The 21,122-nt window shown below is 40.5% G+C and overlaps 1 protein-coding gene across 2 annotated transcripts in view; it reads left to right on the top strand.

The window, feature by feature from the left end:
- The window catches only part of LOC126237431 (androgen-induced gene 1 protein-like), a 250,226-nt gene that overhangs the window by 13,105 nt on the left and 215,999 nt on the right, over nt 1-21,122 (top strand). Inside the window, exon 1 of one of the 2 annotated variants that reach the window (XM_049947544.1) lies at nt 2,522-2,722. The exons of the other annotated variant lie outside the window; for it this stretch is intronic. Within the exon in view, the coding sequence (XP_049803501.1) occupies nt 2,552-2,722 (171 nt within the window). The 5' untranslated portion in view covers nt 2,522-2,551. Of the gene's footprint in view, nt 1-2,521; nt 2,723-21,122 lie in introns of those variants that run through there. 2 annotated transcript variants of the gene reach the window in all.

Raw genomic sequence — 21,122 nt, 5'->3', positions numbered from 1 at the left:
CAGCGAGTTGGCACGCCGCGACTTCCTTTAGTGGAGTGGCACAGTGTGATGATTTTGCAGTACAGACTGTGAAACATCCCCTTAGAAAAATTAATGAATTACTGTGCTGATTTTCAAACAGCTAAGCAAAACTGAACGTACTCAAGACATTTATCTCTTTACTTATTCTGATCATCACTAAACTGACACACAATATTTTGTTTTAGTGCAACGCAATCTGACTTTCAATAATCCCTACAAAGGAATGGCCCTGACTAACAATAATATATATATATATATATATATATATATATATATATATATATATATATATATATATATATATATATATATATAATCAGTTCATGATATCCAGTATTACAAATTTACTCTTTCTGATGGACACACGTTCAGATCTTCCGCTCTCAAAAATTCTGCCGTCTCTCTGCCTACATCCACCACTGCTGGCGGCTCACCTCCAACTGCGCAACGCTACGCGCTGTTCACATCCAACTGCCCAACACAACAATAGCAAATATTCCAACAATGCAAACCAGCCACAGACTTCACACAGCACAGTCAGTGATTTTCAGATAGTGGCGTTACCAACATAAAAACCTAAACAGCCTACTTAAAAGTGGAAGTTGATGTGTCGGCAGCTGGGCCAACACCTTGTAGATAGAGGTGGCTTAAAGGGCACGCGAGACTAACGCAGACGGGCGTGAAGTACTGGAACAGGATACGTAATTAATGCTACGAAGAAAAGAACGGAGCTTCTCATATACTTATCTTTAATGTCTTCTTGTACATCTCTATGGTGAACACAAGTGAGACTCTAATTACAATCACTGTAAGGCTAATGGCGCCTTGCTAGTTCGTAGCCATTAACTTAGCTGAAGGCTATTATCTGTCTCTCGGCTAATGAGAGAGAAAGGCTTCGTACGTCTAGTCGCTAGCTCTGTCGTCCGTACAACTGGGCAGAGTTCGAGTCAGTCTCTCGAGACCTGCCTTGTGGTGGCGCTAGGTTTGCGATCACACAGTGGCGACACGCGGGTCCGACATGTACTACAGGACCGCGGCCGATTTAAGCTACCACCTAGCACGTGTGGTGTCTGGCTGTGACACCACAGAAGTACTGACATTGACGTGGGGAGTGGTTGACAAGTCATGGGGTAGAGCCAAGGCCTTTTATACCATGCTGGCAGCACTTGTTTGCGTCAGATTGGCTGGCCCAAAGAGTCACCGCCGAGTAAGATCTCTTTCTTTCTTTTTGTTATTAGTCTTCTGGCTGATTTGATGCCGCCAGTCAAGAATTCCTCAGCAATACCGAGCCGAATTTGCCACATCACGCGGAGTTCAGTTTGAGAAAATGGCTGAAAATCCTGCGTGACCTCGGTAGGGGCCGTACATTAGTACGATGGCTGAGGTTGTTTGGAATAGGTGGGCTTGTCCAGAACGTGCTGAGTCAAGAGTCGGCTGGGTGCTCATTGCTGGCCACCAATCCCTGAGGAAGGAGAGGTAGCGTGGAAGCACCAGCAGTGGACTGTAACAGTCAGCACAGGGAGTGAACAGCTGTAACGTGAACATCGTCAAACTGTGGTAGTAGATGGCATCTTCCTTCTGGAACGCAGAAGAAGACAACAGCTCAGAGACAGGGAGGAAGGACGGCGAAGAGTTTCGTCATGGTAGTACACTGCAGAGCATAAAATGCAGTGCAGCGGTGTGTGCTGGAATTTGTGAACTGGCCTGGTATAGTTGTTGTGAAGAAGTATGGCAAAGCTGTGACAAATTAGATTGTGCCATAACTGTACTTAGATGTATTTGTATGTGGTGGCTGTGGTGTTATCTGTGTGTACCATTATTGTGATGTCTTTACACCAAACGTTGTGTTTCCTCCTCCGTTTTTCTGTTGCACCACCACTACAAAGCCGAGCAAAAAGGGCAAATAGTGGTCGTTCGATCTCCATGCAGTCGAAGCTCAAATTGACGCCCGTACGAGAAAAAACTGTGTGGAGACGAAAGTTACTTGTGCGTGCTTGCACGTATGTGCTTGTAAAGCTGGCAGTTGAGTGTGTAACCGCCTTCGTCCTTAACCCACTATTCCTGCAAGTAGATCGCGTGATCGTCTCCCCGCAGCGGCGAACAGCGTATGCTGTTGCGATAGCCGCGCGCGCTGTCACCTCGCCGCCGCCGGTGACGTAGCCAGGTGAAACAGAGCTGCCAACCTGCAAACGATCGCAGCGCAGCGGCCTGGGTTTCCTTCGCCCGTAGTTGCGTTACTATTGACCTAAAACGCCGTGGACGTGAGATGCTGTATCAAAGCAGCACGGGTTAGATTAGTGCCGTTCGCTTGAGCACTGCCGGGTCCGTAAGGAAAGGTGCGAATTCGTTCCTGAGATCATCTACGGAAGGTACGCGGATACTATCAGCCGTGCCTCGTAGACTGTTTCATAATAGCGGACCGCGTGTGCGGTGATTAAGAACGGCGTCTGCGCGCCTTGTTGTCGGGGAGGGGGCGACGCCTGAAGGAAAACGTGGAGTGCGAGCGGCGCGCGGCAGTTGACCCTCGGCCATGGACGCGAAGAGAGCGCTGCTGCTGCCGCTTCACGCCGTGGCGGTGGCGCACTTCGTGGTCGCCATCCACGGCGGCCTCACCGTCCAGTTCCCCCGCGGGGACGGCTCGCCCGGCGCAGAACTCCTCTGGAGACTGGGGCAGTCGAAGTACCTCACCTTCTGGAACCTGGTACGGCACACACCTTTACACTACGTTATTTTCCTTCACTGCAGTTTTATACCTATGCAGCGGGATTGTGCAATAAGGTTTGCCGGAGACAAAGACGAGCATATTGGAGTTTTGAGTTCAGTTCCCTTGCTTACGGAAAAATGAATTGAGGATGAGTCAGCCTTTCTGCAAGTACAAAAATTTGGAGTTTTGAGTTCAGTTCCCTTGCTTACAGAAAAATGAATTGAGGATGAGTCAGCCTTTCTGCAAGTACAAAAATTATCACCAAAACATGTTTCACCACAGTTGTGGCATCTTCAGTGGCGCTTTTATTATTTTCCTGAAGTACATACGTACAGCTTCTTTTAGGTTGTGGAATATGATACATCAGATTTTGTCTTTTATCTTTTCTTTTACGTTGTGTGCGTCCTGTGAGTGCCAGCCGAAATCAACAACAGGTCTAAATTAGTACACCATGTCATCAGCTGACATGAAGGATGTTAGAAAAACGCCTGCATTGGATTTCTTGTTTATTATTCAATCTTTAAAATGTATACTCCCGTAAAATTCGTGGCAATGCCCGTTTTTGGCCTTAGCATAGCAGTATTTTGCTAGTCCTTGGCTGTGACAAGTTTTTTAGCGATCAAACGTGTTTGTTTGTAGTTAAGCTGAAACTAGTAGTTCGCTGTAACTTCCTATCTTCAGCGTTCTACTGTAACATCACATTTCAAAAGCTTAGATTCTCGTGTTAGAAGTGTTTATCATCGACGTTCGCTTCCGTAGAAAATTCTTTAAAGAAATTTCCGCCATTTGGCTTAATTGTACATTTTGTCATGATATCAAATGGTTCTGAGCACTATGGGACTTAACATCTGTGGTCATCAGTCCCCTAGACTTAGAACTACTTAAACCTAACTAACCTAAGGACATCACACAAATTCATGCCGGAGGCAAGATTCGAACCTGCGACCGTAGCAGCAGCGCGGTTCCAGACTGAAGCGCCTAGAACCGCTCGGTCACAACGGCCGGTGATGACATGTCACAGACACATCAGACATATTTTAACATCTCAACATGCATTAGGGAATGGCTACAAAGCCGAAATCATGATTGCATAAAAAGAAATGAGTGAATAATTAAAGTCAAACGGCGGAAATATATTCCAAGAAATCTATTTGGCTGTAGTCCCGCGCGAAGGAAAGAGCATTTCCGAACAAGAGTACACTCCACAGATGTACTGAAAAACGACTAACACCGAAAATTATTTCAAACTGGCTACACACCCAACATTACCTGGGTATTTATTTTGCCAATTTTATATTAAAAACTAAAACCCAAAATGAACTGTTTCTTGTGTAATATTGAAAAAATCGTTTCTAAGTATGCGTAAAACCTTCAGCCTATGAAACAGTCGTACAAAGAGATGGCCGCTGTGGCCAAGCGGTTCTAGGCGCTTCAGTCCGGAACCGTGCTGCTGCTACGGTCGCAGGTTCGAATCCTGCCTCGGGCGCGGATGTGTGTGATGTCCTGAGGTTAGTTAGGTTTAAGTAGTTCTAAGTCTACGGGACCGATGACCTCAGATGTTAAGTCCCATAGTGCTTAGAGCCATTTGAATCGTACAAAGAAATACGCATACTGTACAAACACAACTACAGTATCCCGGTCAATTTCTGTACGCTGGGAGCGGCTGCTTCGCGTTTCTACAGCGCTGTTTTGTAAACGTCTCAACGGCAACGCCTCTTCGAAACGGCTATTGTTTCCCGCTACAGCCGTTCACGCTTAGCAGTTCCAAGCTGTCAGAAGTGCTGCCAGGTATCAGAGATTTCCTTAAGCTGAATCAATTGTAGGAGTGTCTCGCTACTAAAGAATAAATGCATTAAAATTTCATGCATGATGCGGCATTTTTTTCGTATCTCAGTGTTTAACGTCATATCTCCTGAACTATTTCTGGTACCATGATATAATGTAGGAGCATTTTGCGACAAACGTGAATTCCGTCTGCGAAATTTATTGCGAACAGTTAGTAGCATAGAAGTAATAAATTAAAATGTCATGCACGATGTGGCAGGTTTGCACGCGTATCATTATCACGTCATGGTAGTGGTTCTTACCCCCAAATCTATGGCTGCCTGACAGTAGGGGATGTGTGTACAGAGGTTGATTGAAGTCGGTCCAGTATTGTAGGACATGTGGATGTATATACGAGGGGCGTTTGAAACGTCCATGCGAAAATAAAAACTACTTACGTGTTTCGGGTAAACCTTTTTTTTTATTTTTCGACATAGTCTCCTTTTAGACTTCTACACGCTGTTCTAATTTGTTGATATCTTCCGAATAACAGGAATTGTCCAAGTGTGCAAAATAGCTATTAGTTGCTGCAGTCACGTCCTCGTTTGAATAAAATCTTTGTCCCGCCAGCCATTTCTTCAAATTGGGGAACAAATAGTAGTCCGACGGAGCCAAGTCTGGAGAACAGGGGGGATGTGAAAAGAGTTGGAATCCTATTTCCATTAATTTTGCGACCACAACTGCTGAGGTGTGTGCTGGTGCATTGTCGTGATGGAAAAGGACTTTTTTGCGGTCCAATCGCCGGCGTTTTTCTTGAAGCTCGGTTTTCAAACGGTCCAATAACGATGAATAATATGCACTTGTAATAGTTTTACCCTTTTCCAGATAATCGATGAGGATTATCCCTTGCGAATACCAAAAGACAGTAGCCATAACCTTTTCGGATGAAGGACTGGTCTTCGCCTTTTTTGGTCCATATTCTCCCTTGGTAACCCATTGTTTAGATTGTTGTTTGGCCTCAGGAATGTATCCATGTTTCATCTACAGTGACGAAACGACGCTTAAAGTCCTGCAGATTCTTCCTGAACAGCTGCAAACCATCCTTGCCACACTTCACACGATTCCGCTCTCGGTCAAGCGTGAGCAATGGCGGAACCCATCTTGCGGATAGCTTTCTCATGTCCAAATGTTTATGCAAAAAAATTATGTACTCGTTCATTCGAGACGCCCACAGCACTATCATCTCAGGCACCTTAACGCCTTTGTCATCCATCACCATATCATGGATTTTATCAATGATTTCTGGAGTCGTAACCTCCACAGGGCGTCCAGAACGTTCAGCATCACTTGCGCCCATATGGCCACTCCGAAAATTTTGAAACCATTTATAAACAGTTCTAATCGAAGGTGCAGAGTCACCGTAATGTTTATCAAGCTTCTCTTTAGTCTCCTGAGGCGTTTTGCCTTTCATAAAGTAATGTTTAATCACCACACGAAATTTTTCTTCGTCCATTTTTTGATAATCACTCGACTTCCTTGATTCACACGAATGCCAAACACAAAGAAATAGACGAATATGGCTGAAACTTGGTGTGCGTTCTTTCCGAAGATGCTACTAACTAAACATGAACTCGATACGCGCCGGTGGTACCATCTCTCGGACTTTACACGGACTTTTCAAACGCCCCTCGTATATAAAAAATTAACAATTTCCTCTTTTCCGGAAACGCTTTTCTTGGTATTGCAATCTGGGTTCTATATCCTCTCTAGGTGAGCCTTCATCAGTTGTTATGCTGCCGAAATAAAAAAAAACCTGACTTTGCGTTCCATTACGTATTTTGGCTAAACTGCACTTACGGTGTCGACGGCTCTTCCTCTGCTTGCTGCTGTTGCCAGCGCGTAGTAATTGGTCGTAGTCAGTCCGGTGATAGCATGTGGTAGCCAATGAGAATCGTTTAACGTAATCATGCTTTCGGTATACATCACGATTTTCCGGGTTGTAGTTAGGTTGCGACCTAATAGCAAACCTGAAACTGCTGCTGATCAAACGTGTTACGATAAAGTCTATGATCTCGGTTGTCACAAATATGACTGTTTTTCAGTAATATGTCGCAATTTCCGAGGTAGTTGAGGTGAGATCTATAAGCTCAGCTTAAACTGCTGCAAGTGAAACAAAATACCAGCTAGGTTCATTTACGAAGCATAGGAAAATACGAACGACCAGTGTCATTCGCTACCCACTTGTAATTAGTTATTCGTCGTGTTCACTTCCCAGTGTTCAACACGGGAACAGTTACTGCCGCGCGGGATTAGCCGAGCGGTCTCAAGTGTTGCAGTCATGGACTGTGCGGCTGGTCCCGGCGGAGGTTCGAGTCCTCCCTCGGGCATGGATGTGTGTGTTTGACCTTAGGATGATTTAGGTTAAGTAGTGTGTAAGCTTAGGGACTGATGACCGTAAGATTTCACACACATCTGAACTCTTTTTTGAACAGTTACAAAGAGCAGCACGCAAACATAAAAACGATGGACACCGCCAAGTGCAGTTTTACCCCTAACCTAATGTCCTCAGCATCGACTACATTCCATTACCTAGTTTTTACTTCTGTTGTTAATTTTACAACCTTTTTCAAAACATTATCCGTATCGTTCAACTGGAGTTCTTAATCTTTCGCCGTCTCTGGGCGAATCGCAATGTCATCGGCAAACCTCTCGCTTTATTTCTTCTCGCTGAACTTTAATTCTCTTCCCAAAACTCTCCTTGATTTCCTTTATTGATTGAGTAACAGTGGGGATAGGCTGCAATACAGTCTCGCTACCTTCTCAACTACTGCTTCGCTTTCATGTCCTTAGACTTGTACAACTGTAGTGTGGTTTCTGTACAAAATTTTGATATCATTTCGCTCTCTTTATTTCATCCCTGCTTCCTTCAGAATTTCAAAGAGCGTATTTCAGTCAACAGTGTCGTAAGTTTTCTCTAAATCCAAAAATAACTGAGGGTGCACTTTTCTTAAAGAGTCACATATCTAATATCACCCGTTTCGAACATACACTAGTTACCTCCAGATTCTGTATGTCATAGGTGGAATTTGATCTATGTCTTAAATAAAATTACAGAACACTAGCCAAACGCAAGCATCACTAACAAGGACACAGAAATATCGCTACATATTCGGAAAAATGGCCAAATAGTTGTGACAAGAATACAAACATCGTTGCTGGTTTCAGAATCTGTTACAAATGCGATGATGAAAAAAAAGAGAAAAAATTGACATACAGCAGGACGCGAATGCTCTTCCTTCAGCTCAGTAACTTGACATCTCTAACGACACGACCACGCCGAATATCGGAATTTAGGTACAGTATGTTTCTAGTATAATTAATCTCAAGATTTTTTTAGGGTGTTTGTCGCCAATGTGTCATGAACTGACATTCAATTACAGTAAATTCTACCGAGGGTGACGTGCTTGTGACAAATCTTCAGTGCCCCAAAAATAGCGCACGCGTGCTAGAGACCGAGAAGCTTTGCACATGCGCAACGTAAGTGGCGGGTGTTGACTAGAGTCTTGTCACTGTGGTTCCTTTCCCGTCTCTCAGCACAGTTCCAGTGAGATGGAACGTCTGCAAATACCTGCATAAGTTTTAACTTAACGTCGTTTGAAAAGGAGAGTAGAGTGGCTTCACTCATTTTCTGTAAAGACCTGTGTTGTTCTCCAGACTTCATGCTTCAGAGACATAGATATAAAACTCAAGATACATTACCGGTAACTGAACTTGAACGATTACCGGCAACTGGACAGGTACGTCAAGAAATTTCAACAAATAATGTGAAGAACATATCGATGGATTACTATTTTACTTCAACTGGATCCATAAACTAGTAGATTTCTAAAATTTAAATGTATAACGGATTACGCAGGGGAAAAGGTTTTAATAAACCACGGTGAGAGGGAAGGGTGTACTTCATCGCGTACTCTTTCTAATATTTATATAGACAACGCCCTCCGAAAATGGAAAGAAAGAGCGCCAGAAGGGGTCCATATAAACAAGAACAAATATTGTAATACACTATTACATGCTGATGTCATTGTACAAATGCAAATTGTGAAGACAACTACAAAAAAACAAAATTGTTTTATCTATGAACGCCACATACATGGACAAAGCCATGTGCACAAGGTGTTTCTTGGCTGTAAATGTTTTATTTCTGACAAATCTTTGTATAATGTGCCACATTTTTATCCACTATTATGACAACTTGATATGAGGTTCCAAGTCACAATGAGTATATTTTGTAACAATTTTTGAAGAACAGAAGATGATAGGAAAGCCTGTCAAAAATAGTTGTCTGAAATAAAAAGAATCAATGCTATCTTCGCTACAGAATGTTAGAGTGAAATGCAATGCCTGTAGAGCCACTGCCCTGTTTGTTTGAAGTGGGTAGCCACACAAGATTCTTTTCGATCTCCTCCAGTGCGTGTATTTGAGCGAAGGTAAAAACAACTAGTCATATGAAATTTTGTTCTTGAAACACGTGGCTGTGGAGTTCGAAGCCGTAGCACCATTGTACAGACATTGTCAGTCACTGACAAAGGCACATTAGGCAACAAATATGAAAAAGCGCCATTTCGTGATTTCGCCTGTTTTCGAAAGTCGCGAACTATCACTGGTGACTTAGTAAGGCTGAGAAGGAAGACTTGCTCCAGTGTGGCTTACAGTGGAGACGCGTGCTCAATCTTTGGCAGATAAGAAGGCTGTCCCGAGGGCAGGGTTAAAACGAGCCCGTGTTGATTACTCTGGTTGGGTTAGTCCAGACACGACACTGAGCGACGCTCACGTAACAGGAGCAGCTCACAAGAAACTGGTTTCCTAACAGACGGACGTCTGTTAACTCGCTTCTACAAGCAGCGGAGATATCTCTGTGCCGTCGCGCGCCTTCTCCACCTCCCCCCCTCCACCCCCCATTCTTCATAGCCGTTTATCACCACACTCATTAAGGGTAGAGAGGAAAGCGGGGGGGGGGGGGTGAGGCAGGGGGAAGTAGGTTAGAAACAGCAAGATAAGAGATAAAATTTAATGACCTGTCGTTGACGGATGAAGCGTGTCATTTTCTTCTTCACTTCGTTATTTACACAATACGCCTCTTCTGACTCCACATTTTTAAGCCTATCATTTTTTCAGTTTCTAACATATCTCTTTCCTTAGGGTTTGTATTTTCTTACAATGACGAGAATTCTGTCTTCTTCCATACGTTGAAAATGGTGCCTCAGTTTCTTCCTGTATCCTTTTACTTTGTCGTTTAAGTGTAATTTTTCTAACTCTTCTCGTATGTTCTCATTTTTTATAGGATCTCTCCACGAAAAACCTTTGACAGATTTTCAAAAATCTCATTTTAGCCGATTTCATGTTTTGTCTTTTTTTTATCTCAATCTGGGGTTCACAACATTTAAAGCCAGACATACACACCCTTTGTTTTGCAAACTTTCCCCATCTTGTTCACTAAAGTTTTATTTGTAGTTCCATGTAGCTGCTGAAATTTGGTTTTATTCTGTACATCATCGTTATTTAAGTTATCATACCCCAACTATCTGAAACTGGAGACTTGTTCCAGAGCCTTGTCTTAAATAACAATCCATACTGACACAACTTTAATTTTAATGGACATTTTCATTTTCTAGCATTGCTTTCTTAGTTCGTGTAATCTATACACGGAAGGTTGTAAATCGCCGTCCCTATCCTGCATTAGGACTTCATCAGCTGCACGTACCATAACGTACATATGATATTTTCTTTCCAGCTGTATTTCTTCACGTAGTACATTCTTCCATTTGCTTAACAGATTCTCAATATATGACAGAGACTCGGTGATAAGCTACATATTTGCCTGACACCTTGATTTATTATTGTCTCTTCCGTTCTTGAGCCACCGAAGTTTAACATTATTTTGGAACTTTCATAAAAGTTTATGCTTATATCAGATGCATTGGATATCCTGTTTCTTCCATTACTGACAAAAGTCGTTTTAATGATCGAGGGAAAAGCTTTCTCGTAGTCAGTAACGGCAGCATATGTTTTTCGACTGACTTCTCGTCGTTGTTCTAGAATTCTTTTAATGCTCAAAATGTTATCGTTCGGAGAGCGTCTCTTCCTAAATTCACTTAGCACTTCTCCCAGGAATACATCTGCTATTGCTCTCAAGCGATTATTTAATGTTTTGAGTAAGTTTTACAAAGTGCATTTAAAAGGCTTATACATTTGTAATAGTCGCTTGCTCTTCTTACCCCCCCCCCCCTCCTTTTTTTTGAGATAATTACCTCCACGGTCTTCCAGTTAACAGAAACTTCATTACAACGCCAGAATTCATTGAATAAATGTTAAACCCTTATCTCCCTCACAGGGCCGCACTATTCAAAAATTTTTAGACATTTTAGTACGAGTTGGAACTCGTCTGTTATTGAATCGTCTTATCGTATCGGTGAGGCACGTATTCCCTTTTTGCTGCAGCAGTTTCACTATACTGTAATTTTTATAATCTATTATCCATTGTTCTTCATTAATTACATCAATTGTAGCTTTGTCTCTTTCCAATTGATTAAACTTTTTCGACGTTTCATGGGTGAAATTATGCCCTCCACGTATACTTCCATGTATATGTTGCATGGGGGCATAATTAAATGAAATGAAAATAATTTTAATTTCTGCTTTAGTAGCTGTCTGTCCGATTACGAAGTCTCGTAACGGTTGGCCCTGACTAGTATTATTACGCTATCTGACTGCATAGAACAACAACAAAGAATGAAATGAAAATTTTCATTAACACAATTAATTAATTAAGTCCCCAGCAACTATAAAACCTACGAAACCAAAGCACAAGTGTAACTGTTCTGTGTGTGGGAGTATGACTCAACGTACGCATCTGGCACGGTTCTTCTTCAACAACACAAGAAATTTTTAATATCATTTATACTGAATTAATAAAAGTAAATAGAAATACCATAATTACTCAAGAAAACCAGAATTACACTCTAATCCCAGAACACAAGCCAGATGCTTTGTTGACTGAACCTGTAATGACGCATTATTTAAAACATGGAAATAATGAAAAATAAATCAAGTTTCGTTACCTTCATATATTGACCAAAATCACTCTATACAATATATCTCCACACCGACTCGCTATTACCACATCTCAACAAGAACTTTTCAGTATCACATCTCAGCAAGCACTCCCTACTAGCACATCTGAACACGAACTGACTACTACGAGTCCTCGACAAGCACTGACCACTACGACAATAATCACTGCCCGTGGAGGCGGCGGAACAATGCTCTCTAGCGATCTCTGGCGCTGTGGCTCAGTGTAGCCACCTTTCATATGCCCTTCCTCCACGGCTAGAATTTGATGGTATTTTTGCCAGCATTGGTGGTGAAAATACCACCAAATTCGTCAAAAAAAAAATACAGACAAAAATAAAAGATAATATTAATACGTAAATATCACATAATTAGATAAAATTTTGGCTTTGCACTGACCTTTCAATAACCTAATATATAAAATACAGTAAGCAATACAAATTCTTTCATACATGTGACTTTACATAACAGTTTACACAAGTATTATGTGGTTAAACAGTTCAATCAATAGCGTCAGCAATGACGAATATGTGCAGGTAAGAGTCTCATAACTTTTCACAAACAGTAATACACAAAAAATCAGTTTATACAAATATTCACATAAACGCTTTCCACAGCCCAAGAATAAGCAGTTGACAGTTCCAGCAGTAGCACCCAGCAATGGTCAACAGGTGCTGACACCAACAAGTGACATCATCTCAGTAGAAGCAGTCCATCAGTGGCACCCAGTAATGTTGAGCAGGTGCAGACACCAACAAGTAACACCATTTCAGTAGAATCAGTCCATTAGTGGCACCAGCAATGTTGATCAGGTGCACACAGCAACAGGTGACTTCATTTCAGTAGAAGCAATCCATCAGTGGCACCCAGCAATGTTGAGCAGGTGCAGACATCAACAGGTGACATCTTTTCAGTAGAAGCAGTCCATCAGTGGCACCCAGCAATGTTGAGTAGGTGCAGACACCAACAAGTAACACCATTTCAGTAGAAGCAGTCCATTAGTGGCACCAGCAATGTTGATCAGGTGCACACAGCAACAGGTGACTTCATTTCAGTAGAAGCAATCCATCAGTGGCACCCAGCAATGTTGAGCAGGTGCAGACATCAACAGGTGACATCTTTTCAGTAGAAGCAGTCCATCAGTGGCACCCAGCAATGTTGAGTAGGTGCAGACACCAACAAGTAACACCATTTCAGTAGAAGCAGTCCATTAGTGGCACCAGCAATGTTGAGTAGGTGCAGACATCAACAAGTAACACCATTTCAGTAGAAGCAGTCCATTAGTGGCACCAGCAATGTTGATCAGGTGCACACAGCAACAGGTGACTTCATTTCAGTAGAAGCAATCCATCAGTGGCACCCAGCAATGTTGAGCAGGTGCAGACATCAACAGGTGACATCTTTTCAGTAGAAGCAGTCCATCAGTGGCACCCAGCAATGTTGAGTAGGTGCAGACACCAACAAGTAACACCATTTCAGTAGAAGCAGTCCATTAGTGGCACCAGCAATGTTGATCAGGTGCACACAGCAACAGGTGACTTCATTTCAGTAGAAGCAATCCATCAGTGGCACCCAGCAATGTTGAGCAGGTGCAGACATCAACAGGTGACATCTTTTCAGTAGAAGCAGTCCATCAGTGGCACCCAGCAATGTTGAGTAGGTGCAGACACCAACAAGTAACACCATTTCAGTAGAAGCAGTCCATTAGTGGCACCAGCAATGTTGAGTAGGTGCAGACATCAACAAGTAACACCATTTCAGTAGAAGCAGTCCATTAGTGGCACCAGCAATGTTGATCAGGTGCACACAGCAACAGGTGACTTCATTTCTCAGCAGAAGCAGTTCCATAAAATCTAGTATCACTGATCACACTGTTCATCAGAGTTTATAAGCAGAAATTAAACATGTCCTAGTGGCACCAATCATGTAGAGAAGGTACAAGTAACAGTCCATAATTTTTTTACAATCACTGATCACACAGTTCATCAGCAGAAATTAAACATGTCCTTGTGGCACCAATCATGTAGAAAAAGTGCAAGTAACAGTCCATACTATTCACCATAACTACTGAGACAGTTCAGTCATGAACAATAGTTTGAATGCACATACAATTTCTTTAACAAATTATTATCAATGCTCTTACACTAAACATACAAATCATAATAAACACACAAATGATATCAGGTAATTGTCACATTAACTATTACAGTACACAATAACAGTTAACCTATAATATTTATGGGTGTCAGTGCAAGCCACAACAAACAAGTGAAATAATATTTAGGAGATAGGTTGGGATCACTTCTCTGGGATTATAAAAGGAAAACACACTCACTCATCTTTCATCCACATTAGTGCTACTGTGTAATTGAATAGTGTTAACTGTGTAAATGCAATTCTGTCAAAATTTTATGTTCATCATGTGTATCAAGTAGTAGTGGCAGCAAAGTATAACAGTCAATAATAGTTAGTCAATGTCATAGTCATCATGTCAAGACCAATGTTTGCCAAGCCAGATCAAAATGTACTGTTGCTGAACAACTGTCGTGTACCAAGATATGCAAATGCTTCCTCTCTTCAAAAAAAAGTGTATACTGCTTATTGATTTAACAAAGTGTGTGTGTAGGCAATCTTCCTTCTACTTGAGTGTTCTAGTCTGCCATCTTCATCCTCCTTGTTCCATATGGACCAACCAAAAAAAATATGCTCCTCACTTACTTTACCTCTTATCCACCAAAACTCCAATAATCATCACTTAATCTTAATACTTCAATAATACCTCATTTACCTTACCTCTTGTCCACGAAACTCGAATAATCATCAACTTCACATAATCTCAATACCTCAATAATACGTCGATACATATAAACCTCAGCACCAATATCATTTCACTTCCATAACAACCTTTCCTCTAGTCAGTCTCCTCGAACAAGTACAGACAAAATCCTAGTGCAACTTCAATTCAGCATCCCATACAATCCGAAGACACAGTGTCCACACACAACCTCTGTGTAATCCATCTGACCCAAATTTTCTACTCATTATAAATTATAAGATACATTTTGGTTCCTTGTCCATCATTAAATAAAAGAAATGCATACATGACCTCTAACAGACTTTAGTTCGAATAACTCTCAGTGATTAAGTACGATTACGGAGTGTGAATGATCATAATATTTCACAGTGTGTACACCACTTCAAGAATCATAGCAGAAGCAAACATGTGGAGTATTTTTTGTGTCAAGTGTCACTTCCTATTTCAATTGCTCACCAAAATGCAGTGTAATACTGTCAATGGTCTAAACCTAGTTTTGGTCTGTCATGTCGTTAGCTTCCTTCCTATTAGCATAAATTTATACAGCTTCCATAAAACCTCAGCTCATGTGACTTCTATGACTTTCTTGTACTAATGTCGTTCGTCGAATTATAGCAGTTCATTTTCTTATCTTAAAAATATAAGGCACTGAGCGTAAGCAAAACATGCAATAGCGAGTAAATATACCAGTAGAGAACAGAATGTCAACAAGTGGATGCAGCACAATCCCTATAACAAGGCTCTGCCAAGCGAACAATCTACAATTAATACCATAGTGTAACCTAGTCTCTATGTTTGTACACAGTATATCAGCATTTCTATATACTAAATTGAAGAGTAGTTAAGACAACAAAACAGAAATGTGTAAATATGCAATCCATAAGCAAGGCAGCAAATATGTTATCTATCATAATAAACAGGTCATTAGCATCATATCAGCATAAGCAAATAAATGTTTATATGTAATCTTAATAAGTAAACATGAAGGCGCAAGCAGATAAATCACAAAGTATAACTTACATATCTAACCACATCAGCACAATTAATCAGGTGACAATTATAATTTAAATAAATAAGCACAGCAGGCACATAATAGAAAAATATGACATCAGTGAAAAAGCATAGCAGCCAAGCGATGCATAATATACACAAGTAATAACACTGTTCATTAATCAATAATTGTCAAAATCAGCAAATGTACACAAGCACGTCGCTTCACAAGTAAATTCATAGAACATAAAATTTAGCACAAAGTATGAGTCACGTAATCGCGAGCAGCAAATTACGTCTAAAGTACGTACCTAAGTGGAATTATGTTACCTGAAAAATAAACTCAATTAACCGTTACCTTTTTTTGTTTATTACTTTCTTCTTCGAAATGACATTCTTCCTGAAAATTTTCTCCAAAGCAAGTCGTCTTAACGTCGGACACGCACAGAATTTACCTGAAGGTCTTAAATACTTTATACAACCGTATCCTGAAAAATACTGAACGTTAATAACATAATTTATGAAGTCCTTATAGCTTTATACAGAATTTATTCGGAGAAATTAAACTGTGTATTTATTTACGTCTGTCAGTGCATTCGCACTGAGCGCTCGATCAGCTGTAGGCGCGTGACGTAGGAAGTGATTGTTTGCGGTCAACGACTGCCTTGTGCGGCGCGCAGACTTGACTGTTGCTTTGAGTATGTGCCGCCGCCGGAACACGGCGCGGTATCCTTGTACTCTCCGCATGTTTACATGTAGCTGTTAGTTTCTCTAAAGTATGTCATTCCACAAAAATTTTTACGTTCGATATATGATGTATTCCCTTAGAGCGTCGAGATTTAAGAGTTTCTACTTCAACAGTGTTATCATGTATAATTTTGCGAATTCTATATGGACCGTTATAAAGCAGAAAAAATTTGCGACACAAGCCTTTTCCTTTGTGAGACAAACGATGAGACTTAATTAACACCTTTTGGCCAACTGACAAGATTTTTAAACGACCAGGATGTTTAGCTGATTTCTCTCTTCTAGCAGCCGCAGATGCAATATTTTGTAGAGCCAGGTTGACAACTTCAGAATGCCGCAGTTTCCGTGAAGGCGGAAAAGGAACGATTTCAGAAATGCGATTTGTTGGTACTTTATTTTTTAATATCAATAGAGGCGGTAAAGAAGTTGAGTCATTAGGAAGTTCATTCAGAATGTTTTGAAAAATATGAAGATACTGATCCCAAGTTCTGTGATTCTGATGACAATAAAGACGGCACAATTTATTGATTTCCTTCATCCATCTTTCTGAAGCATTAGATTGAGGGTGAAAAAGTGAAATGAAGATTGGTTTAATTTTACGACGCCGTAGAGTACGAAGCCAAATTTTAGAGCGAAACTGTGATCCATTATCTGATATAACCTTATCAACATGACCCACTTCTTTAAGAAAATGTTTGATGAAAGCATTAGATACTGAACGAGCTGTTGCTTTGCGTAACGGTGTAAAACACACATATTTTGATGTCAATTCTACTGCTACAAAAATGTAGGCAAAACCATTAGTAGAACGAACCACTGGACCGAACAAATCGACTGCAGCCATCTCCTTTAATTTCGCTGGAATGATAGGAAACAACGGTGCTCTGTGAGAAACAGTTGGCGGTTTAGCCTTTTGACATAATTTGCATTTGGCTAGAACAGATCGAATACGTTTTTCCATATTACTGAAGTAGCAATTTTCTCGTAATTTATGAAAGCATTTTCTGGGACCAAAGTGCGCATAACTGAAATCTGTGTACCAAATCAATTTATTGACCCACTCATCAGGAATACAAACTAACCAAACAGAGTTGTCGACCGATTTTCGTTTAAAAAGAATATCATTGCGAACTAAATAATACTGTCTGATCGCTACGCTTTCCTTTCTCCTCCACTTCTCCTTAATGTCCTTCCAGATTGGATCCTTATTTTGCTCCTTAGCGATGTCCTGGAGCGAAGACGAAATAGAGTTCTCAAACACAACACCTTGAATGTACATCAAACAATAATGGTTTTCTTTGCAGTCCTCTTCAGCACTTTGTTTCAAACCCATAGGTGCACGTGATAAAGCATCAGCAACAATATTTGAAGATCCCTGTATGTAAACAATACTAAAATCAAATTCCTGTAAGTACAACGCCCATCGTGACAATCTGCCATGAGTTAATTTTGTCGACATAAGAAATTCCAGAGCTCGATGATCGGTGTAAACCTTAGTATGTCTGCCAAACAAAAATGTGCGAAATTTTGTGAAAGCCCATACAACAGCCAAAGCTTCAAGTTCCGTAATCGAATAATTCTTCTCTGATTTAGAGAGAACACGGCTTCCAAAGGCAACAGTTTTCTGTACTACAACGCCGTCTTCTTCTATCTCTTGAAATAAATATGCACCTAGGCCTTTGTATGATGAGTCCGTCGCCAAACAAAAATCTTTAGATAAATCCGGATGTGAAAGAAGTGGAGCAGCAACTAAAGCATCACGAAGTTGTTCAAATTCTGATTGAGCTTCCTCATCCCAACACCAATTAGAATTTTTTCCAGATAATTCACATAAACGAGGTGTGGCCAAATTGTCCAATCTAACAAAGCGTCTAAGAAAATTACAGACACCAAGGAAACTACGAACATCACGTTTTGTGGTAGGAACAGCATAATTACGAATAGCGTCTAGTTTCTCTGGATCAGGGAGAATACCTTCTGTAGAAATAATGTGACCGAGAAATTTCACCTGAGAACGACCAAAATCTGATTTTTCCAAGTTCACTGTCATGCCAACTCGTGCAAAAATACGTAATAATGAATCCAAAATTTTGTTATGCTCACTCCAAGAACGTTTAGCAATAAGAATATCGTCAACATATGAAGTAATATTGTCACGAAGATAAACAGGTAAAATTTCATTTAAGCTACGAATTAATGCTGCTGAAGATACAGTAAGTCCAAACGGTAATTTCCGAAACTGGTAACAGTTACCAAAGGCTAAAAAAGCAGTATATTTTCTACAATCAGGGTGGAGTTCTATTTGCCAAAAACTTGCGCGCATATCAATCGTGGATAAAACTTTAATTCCATGGAAATGTTGAAGAAGTTCATCTAAATTTTGTGGACGGTCAGTTTCAGGAATAATAATATTGTTTATCCGTCTGGAATCCAGAACCAAACGAATTGACCCATCCTTTTTAAGAACAACGTGTAATGGGCTGGTATAAGGGCTGACTGCTGGCTCAATAATGCCCTGATCTAACATGTATTGAAGTTCATTCTTAACCTTGTCTCTGTAAGCCAAAGGAATAGCGTACGTTTTCCCGCGAAATGGTGTGTGTTCTTTTACTTTAAATAAATATTGTAAGCCTTGTATAGTTCCTGTGTGATGACTAAACACTGTAGCATGTGAAGTCAAAATGTGGCGCAGCTCTTCTCTTACAACGTCATCTGGCACTTCAGCTTTCTTAACCTTTTCATTAATTAATTCTTCGCTACTAATTATATCCTCCATCGCGTCTCTGTATCTATTGTCATTGTCATGAATAAACACACTGTCGTCATAATGCTCAACGAAAGCATCAGAAGTAAGAAACCTTAAACATTTTGTATCTGATTCAGATCTTGCTAAACACTCGAAAAATTTCAAACATTACGGCATTCCGGCAACAGTCAAATTCACACTTCCTTCTTTAAAGTTCAAAATTGCCTTATGTGTGTTAAGAAACTCCATACCTAATATAATTTGTGTGTTGAGTAATGGAACAATAATAAAATTAGCAGAAAATTCGTATCCTTGACAAATGAAATTTAGATTGGCCTGTTGTTTAACTTCCACACTTTTTCCAGAAATCGCTCCTCGAATTGTAGTTTTAGAAATAGGTAACACAGGACAGGCAATAGTTCTTTCACATATTCGAAAAACTGATTCCCTAATGACGTTCAATGGGCTCCCAGAATCTAAAACTGCAGTGAACTTATTCTTACCCACACATACTTCAATAACAGGATGTAAAAATGCGTCTACATTATTTTCCTTTTCGTCTAACAAAATGTCTCTCATGTCTTCCAGGCGTACGTAGTGTAAAGTCGTAGTGTCGTTACTTTCTGAACCGTCTATATTGCTGCCAGAAGCCGAAGCTGCTAGTCATTGTCGATTGTTTGCGTCACGTCTTTGATTATTCCCGACATTTCGCGGATCAATTTCTACTATTTCCACTTGTCTCTCTGAATTTCTGCCACGCGGAGGATGCCAATTAGGTCCTTCCTGTCTGTTAGATGCAAATTCTTGGTTGTGTCTGTTATTAAAATTTCTGTTTTCCTGTCTGCCTGCATAACTACTTCTTGTATAATTTCGACTGTCACTTCTGAAATTATTGTTAGACCTACTACCCTGGTTATTTCTGTAGTAAGAGTTTCTATTATTGTATGAATAATTTCTGTCTTGATGATACCGATTACTGTTTCCGTATGATTGATCATTCCGGTAAGAATTACCGTTATTATAATTGTCTGTGTAATCTCTGTTAGAACGTCTGTTATTGTCATAAGGCTGGTATCTATTGTCCTGTCTGTTACGTCTGTCATTCTCAAAATTACCCATATAACGCCCGTTCCGATCACTATCCCTTTTCTCTGAAAATCTATTGTAATTACTGTTACTGAAAAAGTTACAAGAAGTCCCGTCGTCGTTGTCATACTCAAGTTCTTGCAATAAAGTCTTAAAAGTCTCGATGTCGTCTTTACATCTTCCAGCTAAAGCAATTTGTCTTATGGATTGTGGCAGCTTAGTTAAACAAATGCGAATTAATTCAGTCGGGCTATAAGGGTTGGAAAGGAACTGATTCTTTCGAATCATGTCTTCAAAATATTCCGCTGGCGTGCGGAACTCAGACTGTTTGAAATTACGCTGCATAATAAGACTGTGTTTGACTCTGTCTTGCGTGTTTTCGGACCAATATGCCGATAGAAATGCATGATAAAAATCATTTAGGTTATTACAATCCCTAATGAGTGCGCGCATCCGCGTCGCCGGTTCGTTTTCTAAACATCCACACATAAATTCCAGTTTGTGACTTAGTGGCCAATTTGGTGGGAGTGCGTACATAAATTGATCTAACCATGCACATGGATGTATGTCATTCTTAGAATTACGGAAGATCTTAAATTTCCGAACAGTCAAAACGTGTTTATAGTCAAAGTTTTCGCCTCGTGGCGACAAAGACCTACCGCGTCTGTCCCAGTTTGAATGTCGATTATTGTCAAGTTCGCGCGCCTGGCGCTCTCTTGTTGCGTCCCGTAAATGAAACAAATTATTTTCTTCAAACCCCTCTGGTATCTGCGATTTTAAATTTCCTTTGCCGTCTTTTCCTACGATTTCGCCTTCAATTTGTTTGACTTGCTTTTTTAATGCCTCAAATTCCATTTTCACGCGTTCATTAAATTTTCCCTGATTTTCAACATGCTTATTTATGTTCTGATACTCTTCGGTTTCTGCAAATGGCAATGGTGCTGTATCATCTGAATCTCTGTCCCCATGTAAACTAAGATTTGTCAATTTATCTGAAATCTCCTCAACTCTTTCCGATAAGTCACCTATTTTTTTTTCTGTTTATTTACGTCTTCCGTAAGTGTCGCGACTCGGGTTTCAGTGTTGACACATTTGGTAGTTAACTGTTCATATTGTTG

Source organism: Schistocerca nitens, chromosome 2 (genome assembly GCF_023898315.1).
Source record: "Schistocerca nitens isolate TAMUIC-IGC-003100 chromosome 2, iqSchNite1.1, whole genome shotgun sequence".
Lineage (NCBI taxonomy): Eukaryota > Metazoa > Arthropoda > Insecta > Orthoptera > Acrididae > Schistocerca > Schistocerca nitens.
This window is presented reverse-complemented; position numbering and strand designations above follow the sequence as displayed.